The 8,396-nt window shown below is 45.0% G+C and overlaps 1 protein-coding gene across 1 annotated transcript in view; it reads left to right on the top strand.

The window, feature by feature from the left end:
* The first annotated feature begins 3,134 nt into the window (after positions 1–3,134).
* LOC146829404 (putative defense protein 2) overlaps positions 3,135–8,396 on the top strand; it is a 118,530-nt gene continuing 113,268 nt past the window's right edge. Inside the window, exon 1 of the mRNA XM_085606689.1 lies at positions 3,135–3,452. Coding sequence (XP_085462815.1) covers positions 3,251–3,452 — 202 coding nt within the window. The 5' untranslated portion in view covers positions 3,135–3,250. The remainder of the gene's footprint in view (positions 3,453–8,396) is intronic.

Here is an 8,396-nt window from a genome sequence, read left to right as displayed (position 1 = left end):
ATCCTTCCTAGGTATTGGCTTTCTCATACTATTCAGTTGCTGCTTATGTCTACAATGTGGGCCAGCGATTTGTGGTCTGTGTGCCACATCGTGTATCCCGCATCCAAGTTTTCGTTCAAGATCCCGGAAGAAGAAAGAAGAACAAATGATGCTATATGAACAGATCGATGGATTGATGAAGATCGATATCTCCTGAGGGTCCGTAGGGGACAAGGAGGGAATGAGGAAATATGAATTTTGTGATCAGTTATGTCCCCTATCGTAGACCCCAACGGCTCCATGTGCATGCTACAAGTACATGTATGTTCCCTCCAGTTCCAGTTATGAAGACGCAAATACATGTGCGTCCACCGTCAACATGTCCTCTTTCAGATCCGCCATGAATGGGTCAGATATTCCATTCCTAAGTATGAAAGGCCACCGACTCTATGTGGTTCACTTTCCACATTTTACAGATTCAGGCGAGTAGGCCCTGAATTCTGCCATCAAGCCTTTTCCTGCCTTCTGCCTCTGAAAGCTCCAGTCCGAGCCCGCATCTGTATCCATGAACTTTGTCCTACTCCCTGCGCGGCTAACGGTGCCTGATCCGGCCGTTGCCTGCCAAAAACTGTATTTCACCTTCAAGATTATCTGCTCCGCTCCTCATCCGATGCATTCCTGTCTAGTAGTTTAGGTAAACATTCTTCCAGCTACCGAGCAAAGGGCCAGGCCTCACAGTCCTCATGCAAGTAAATCATAGCCTCTGTTACCATGGAAGATTCCTGCCCCCTCGCATCTCATGTAGACACTTAGACGCTTGTACACGCACTAACAGTCAGTATAGAATAGATTCCGTCCTAGAGACCTTTCCTTTTGGATAATACAGTTCTTTAAACATAAGATATTAGATATGATTTGGGATTAGGTTGACATGACCCCTCAGACTTCTGTCTCCACATGTAGAGCTAAATGTCAAGTCCCCTTCACCCTCTAGTTGCACGTCAATCACACGTCATGCGGCTGCGCGCGCATCTCTGCCAAATATTTCTGCTGACATTGCAGGATTCTCTTATGGATCCACCCACTTGTGACATCATGTTTAATGACGTATCTAGTTACGCCTATATGTACGCCTTTTTTCATTACGTATGTGTATCATTATCTGTATTATCAGCTGTTACGCCTCCTGCATCTGTCTTAATGTAATACTTTTCATATAAATATCATTACTTGTCAATAATGTATTGCCTTCCCTTCCTGAACCTTCGTGGTGATGGAATTTGAAGCCTACGGTTCGAACCGTAATTCCTTTGTAGAGGAATAAAGCCTTTCAGAACCTCTAATACCACGGATTCTGCCTCTTATTTTTACTGAGTTATTCTTACTAGACTTTACCGCATAAAAAATAGTACCGGTAATGAAATATTTACCACAATCCTAATGTTGCAAAAAGAGTTCATTTGGATAGAAATCATTCTGGTTATTAAAGAGAATCCCCAGCCATGGTATTACGTTCTAAATTCAGAGTTTGTGTTTCTCCAGACCAATCACTATTAAACTATACTGCCTACTAGTATGATTGTCATGTGACTCCTACACCTTGTAGTCCTTTATCTTATGAAACATTTCCTACACAGTGATTTATACAAGTAATATTGATTGTCTCTGTAATGTGTGTGAATCATGTAAATCAAATTAAATGTATCTGAGCGAGAATGTGGTTATGGAGACTTGAGGGAGACTGATAAAGGGTGGTAGTGAGGCAAACCGTGGCAGAGGGAGTAATTGAGTGGCACCAGCAAACATTATCGCAAAGGGCTCCACCAGCTCTACAGCCGGCCACTTCCACTTCCTACAGTTCTAACACCAAATCAAAAACGTTGATTTGAAAACCCCTTGAATCTGCAGCATACCTTCAAGTCAATGTATGATTTAGCAGTGGTCTCAGTTGTTCTAAGTCTTTTTTTTAGTTATGTACAATCTTTATTTATTTATTTGCAATGGTGTCTTGTAATTTTGTATTGTATGCGTTGTGTTTTTGCACTTAACATAATTCTGGCGAATAAAGAGCCCACACACAAAAAAGATTGTCCTACGACTCTTATCATGTGCGTGTGTGAAACTGGTGAGAGGATTTACGTTAAAACATATTACTAAAGTATTAATGTCATCCTAAGATGGCACAATAATGGCACAGAAAGATAAGGGAGCCTTTTGAAATGATGTGAGAGGTTTTCTCTTGTGTCATTTTATATTTTGAATGATCCCGCCCCTGATTACCTCAACGGGATCTCTCCTGAGACAGAACTGGAATTTTTGATCATGTACTCATCTGGAAACAATCAGTTAACATGGAGTAAAACATATCCATCTTTGTGAGAGCTGCACCTAGCTTTTCCATCCAATGCGACAAATGTAATTCATTTAATCCAGTTTTAAGGTATTTTGGACTTATTTCATTTCTATATCTATCTTTTTTCCCATGTTACTGATATCCACATTAGGTCTCTTCAGTGATGCCAAAAAAGATCAACAGTCCTGGGTGTCACTTTCTGTGATGTCACTTCTTGTAATGTTACATACAAATTAGAGGGGCCTCACATCTTTTCTTTCGCCTGGGCCCCAGAAGTTCTAGGACCTGCCATGATGCTGACGACCTCACAGATTTTCAAAGTCCTTGCAGAGCAGAGCCCAGAGATGGGCGGCAGCAAGGGACTCGCTGTTCTTCAGCAGCGAGTGCGGGAAGTGTAAGGGAGGAACCCCGGCACCCGCCAACAGTTAAAGAGACATTTGTTAATCTCAAATCGTGTATTCTTCAGCGTGACTCGGGCACACCCTAGAATTATTATTATTATTATTATTATTATTATTATTTTTAGCATTTGTAACTTTTGCCAACCACGTCATTATGACTCCAAAGGACGGTACGTTTCGGGTCATCCCGTTTATCCAAATCAAAGTGCTCGATCATTTGCTTATCTTGACAAAGTTTCTAAAGTCACTTTACCTGAAACGTGAAATCAAAAGAGAGAAATATTCTGTTTTAAAATGTTACCTTTTTTATTTTTTTTTACCGAGCAATTAATTACATTCAAGAAGGAAGAATGATGTAATTAATTATGGAGTGGAAAAAGACGGAACGGGAACTCCCAGGCACCTTTTGCAAGAGTGCGCCCCTCCCTTTCTCACCGCCTCTTGAGCGTTGCAAGCCCCGGTGCTTCCGTCTTCAGTGGCTGCGCAGAGCTCTGACTGGAAGCCGCGCTCCCCAGCCATGGCCAGGACCGCTCTCTCCGCGCTCGCCGCTCTCTTGGCCGTCTGTCCTGCGCCCTTCTCTGTGGCCTACCCAGACGGCGCTCCCCTGACAGCCTGCGAGGATATGACGCCCGGGCACCCAGGAAACAAGCCTCAGGACGGCCCTTCGCCATACTACTTAGACGTCACGAACATCGCCAAGAACGCCGAAGCATTTGACGGTAATACGATGTGCAGGTTTTTTATTTCTAGAAATAGTGGTACTTGTGATTGTTGAACTGGTGCTTTAGTATCTCGGGATTCGGTGGTTATTAGTGTATTTTGCATGGCGCTAGGACATGTTACTATCATTCATTTAATTCCTGGTCATAACTGATTGGGTTATTCATGAAAACCTTCTTTGCCAAAGTCAAGATATTTGACTTAGTTTCCATCATATTTATTGGTGTTTTAGTATACAACATTAAGGCGGGCATACCCACCTCGAAAACAGAACTGATCCCCAACGTGAACCCCCTCCCCTATGCCACCACCTTAGCCCAACTAAGCGGGGTGAGCAAGAGCGTGGTGTGTCCGATCCCCCATACTATCAGGTGCCGTTCGAGCTCGCCACCGGATGAGACAGTAGGCCTAGTACTCTAAGGCGACTTGGGCAAGTGAGGTCTATTACATTGACTGAGTAACTCTAGGATGGAGTCCTACATCCTAGTGAATTTACCAGAGCTTCCTGCATATCATAGGTTACATTTTCATTGGCTAAGAGCCGACAGATTCTCTGCATCCACATGGAAGTGTTCCAGCGTTGGATTCGTAATGCGGGCACTCGGGCAATGCCCGAGGGACCGGTATCCGAATTCCAGCTGTGGGCTGCTTTTTTGAGCAGCCTGGTGGGCCGATTTGGGCGGTTTCTGCGTTGTTCGATGCCCCCAGTGGGTGCCTGAGTGGCCTTTCCGGAGGCAGATGGGGGTTGATTAACTTCATTTTATCAACGGCAGAGGTGTCACTCCCTTTCTATCGCTGGGCCGGCCCATTAATTTATGCATATTGAGGGGTGGGGGGGGGGGTTAGGGGGCCTTAGCAAAGTGGCCTCACTTGTTTTCAGGTGTGTTTCACCAGTGTACAGTAATCCATGCATTTTTTTTTAACCTCCCCCTTTTTTTTAATAATATTTTGCCAAAGCAGTGTTTTGCGGAAAGGCAATACGAAAATTTGGGCTACTTTTTTTAGTGTGCCTGGGCCGATTTTTAATCCAACCCTGAAGTGTTCGAAATATTGTCCCTTCCCCAGAGGCCCAAGATGGTTTGTTTTGCCGCCAAGAAGAGGTGGGATATCCTCTCCCCTTTAGGGAAATGAAGTGGATTGGAGTGTTTCTGGGGGAGTCTCGGGAATGGGGACTGGGTCACCAATCAAAGGACTCCCCTACATAGCTACAATAGTTTCCAGAACCTCCCCCAGAACTGGGCTAGGTGGGGACAGAACCACAGAATATGAGATAGAGTTCCCGTACCTCAACAACCCCTCCAGCAGTCTCCAGACCTGCTATTGTTCCACCCATGTAGGTGAACGGGTGTATAGTGCCATCTATACAAGCTCTTATAAAGGGCTTCTCTACCCTGGGCATATCTCTTGAAATTACTTGTGCAGGTGTGTATAGTACTCCATTAATTGCCATCCAGAGCAGAACCCAGGTCTTTCTCCCACCTAATCTTGTATGCGCTGCACGTCTGATGGGTATTGAGGAGCAGAGTGGAGTAGATTTGAGTGACTAAGTGTCGCGTTGCGGAGAGGTTCTGCAAGAATTTCTCAAAGTATGTGAGGGTTCTCATGGCTACTGCTTTTAGGGCCGGCTGAGGGACCCAATGTCTAATTTCCCAGTAATTAAATCTCTCTTGTTCCGAGATGCAGTATGTGAGCTTAATATCCTTAAAGGTGTGGACGCTAACTTCATGAAACATGTCTCAGAGCCTGTATCAAGTGCATTCAATCTATATTCAAAATTGTGAACTATCTAAACCGGGGGTGCCGGTTCTATTCCTGTGTAATGGGGTGAGCGGTGATGGATAATCCGTAATGCCCTTGTATCTAGACCGATAGTCCTAGGCCTCCAGGGTGACCCTTGTAACCAAGGACAGGTAAAGACTGAGACAGTGTTGTGACCGCCAGAGCTTGGAGAACTTCAGCTAATGGTCGGTCAGACATACTCTAATCTATAAAGCACCATGGTTTGTCAGTTTTCACTTGGAGCTGCTCCACCACATATCTCTCTGGTGCCATCAGGTAGTAGAGGCGAATAATGGGAACCACCAATCCTTCCTGTTGCAGAGGGCAGGTGGTCGTGTTGTACCTGAGTCTCGGGGATCTGTCGGCCCAGGTAAAAGTTTTGATGTCTGACTTTGATGTGCCAGCACATGTAAACACAGGCACTCAGGTATTTGGTTTACATGCATTACATGCACAAATACTGTTTGTCACAATAAAGGTTGACGTATTGGCATTGCCAGTGAAAAAATAATTTGTTTCTGTAAGGCATAGAGGAGATAAAAAAATTAATTGGCTGAGGCAAGCAGCATGATGATTGATTCTACTTTTCCATTGTAAGGTATTCCCTGTGGAAGCACTCCCTGGAGAGTTGAAATGATACACCAACTAAAAGGCAAGCATTGGCAATGCCAGTCTGCCTGGCTTTAATATGATGCACCCTGCACTCTGACAAGCACACTGCTCACCCTGCACTGGCATGAGCAGAGTATTTTACTTCTGGTGTACTGGGAATTGGAGCAAGAACCAAGAAAGAGAATCTGCCTGTTGTGGTTGGATGGAACATTGGAACAACAAAAAATGCATAAGAAGAGAAACCAAGCATCTTAGAGAGCACTTAAAACTGAAGCTGAAAGCTGAGATGCTCAGGACACAGGGTGTGGCTGCGGCTCCTTCATTAGGGCGGTGGAGCGTTGCCCTACTGCTTTCTCGCAGTGCGAGAAGCAGAAACATAAAATGGTATTTTAAATAACATTTTATGTTTCTGCTTCTCACACTGCGAGAAAGCAGAAGGCAGGGTATGCCTGGTTGAGGGACGGCGGGAGGGTATGCCTGGTCGGGGGCAGGCCAGGGAGGATTGTGTCTTGCACCACTCTGAGTACCCTGACTGTTTGGTCGGCCCTCTGGAGCCGACAAAACCAGTCATGCGCACTCTACATTTTCTCTATGTAGGCTACATGCAGCCTACATAGAGAAAACGGCCTCCATACAGGCTGTCCGCACCAATCACAATGCTGCCATTGCAGCGTTGTGATTGGCTCATGAGAGGGCTCACAGGAGGGGAGGGAGCATGCCCGTTCCTGTTCAGGAAAACCAAATGTGGGAGAGGCGGCGTGGGACCCCTGCCACCACCGCACGAACCCCCGCACGACCCCCTACTACCCTCTAACCGCAAGTATTGCTAGCCGCAACTTTCAGTACAAGTGTCTGCAAGTGCCTTGTGTGATATGCAAATTGTGTTAAAATAAGATGCATTTGTTTACTGGTAACCTGTGGAGGAAGTCTAACTGGGAATTAACTGAAGCTCAGAGAAGTAAATTAAGCAACAGACATGGCAGCTGTAGTTTGCACAATCTGAAGGTAACAGATACAATATTTAGGTAAGCCAAGCAAATCTACATTCATGTAATTCAAACAGAATGAGATAGGTGCTTGGATTGGCAACTTTTTTCCTACAACTGAGAAGCAAGAACGAATTTTCAATAATCTCTGCAAAATTGTGTAACATGGAGTAGCAATCTTGTTGACAATCTGGCAGAAGGTACGACCAGCTTTGATAGTAACACCCTCATGTTGGTTAATACGCGCAGGTACTATGACTAGGCTAGGACCCAGTGACCGTCAAACAGAGGTCCAGGTCTAGAAGCACACCTCAGTTTTATCAGCATTACAATTAATACAGTCATTAGTCATCAAACATGTGACTGAAGCAAGGCACTCTAGAAGTTTAAGGTTATGCTAGAGCTACTACCCCTTTTTAGGGCTCGTGCCTGCGTTGCAGTGCGCAGCACTGCTTGCGGTGCGAGAGCCTTTTTGTATGGGGTCTGAAAGCTGACCACATGCTCGTGAGTGTGATCAGCTTTCGCCGTCAGGCATTGGCTTGTGGGTGATTTTTTTTACAAAAAAAAGGCATGCGATTGGGCAAAGTTGGGCGCATGTCCCACCTTTGCTACGCCCATTCCCGACAGTGGCTAGCACGCGCAGCAGCGCACGTTCGCCTTGCTGTCACGCTCCCTCCCCCTCCGCTGTGGTGTGCGCGCACCACTAGTTGTTGAAAATAGTGATCGCGACGTGATCGCTTTCAGTGCCGCTTGTTTTCTTTACTTTTGGTATAATCGCGGCACCCGTGCTTTACTTTTGATATAAGTAAAGCGCGGGTGCCGCGATTATACCAAAAGTAAAGAAATATATATTTTTTTCTATTTCTTTACTTTTGGTATAATCGCTGCACCCGTGCTTTACTTTTAATGTTATAAGTAAAGCGCGGGTTCCGCGATTATACCAAAAGTAAAGAAATAGAAAAAAAATCTATTTCTTTACTTTTGGTATAATCGCGGCACCGGCGCTTTACTTTTAACATTAAAAGTAAAGCGTCGGTGCCGCGATGCTTGTTTCCTCTTCACAGGAGCCTGTGCCTGCAACATATTGAATCTCACACAGAGCAATTTAAGCCGCACCAGCGTTGATAGAGATGTTGATTTAGATACGAATGACATCTGTTTCGGGAAAGAAAACCGCAGCCCCATCTGCATTGTCGAGGCAAGAGCGTACTTAGACGAAATTAAGCATGCCAGGCCACGTGACTGCATGAAAGGAAACGGCAAGACGATAACCTGAGCCGAGGTCTGCTTTATTGAGTTTGTTCAATGTCTAATTACCGCAGGCATTCCAGGAATAATTTTTCTTGCCATTATGCATGACTACCTGTTGTTGATTGTGACGCTATCAGACATTCCAGATGCATGGAGACCTTTCAATAACTGATTCGATATCCAGAAGCCTCCTAAAACACAATGATTGAATGTACTTTGATGAGGAGGCTAGGGAGGGTGCGGTGACTAAAGATCGTCCTCATAGGCCTGCTTCCGGCATGATAAGATGCTGAGTAACCTTTTGCCATAGTTTTT

This window comes from Triturus cristatus, chromosome 5_2, assembly GCF_964204655.1.
Source record: "Triturus cristatus chromosome 5_2, aTriCri1.1, whole genome shotgun sequence".
Lineage (NCBI taxonomy): Eukaryota > Metazoa > Chordata > Amphibia > Caudata > Salamandridae > Triturus > Triturus cristatus.
Note: the sequence above shows the minus strand (reverse complement) of the source record. Positions and strands in the feature narration are given on the sequence as shown.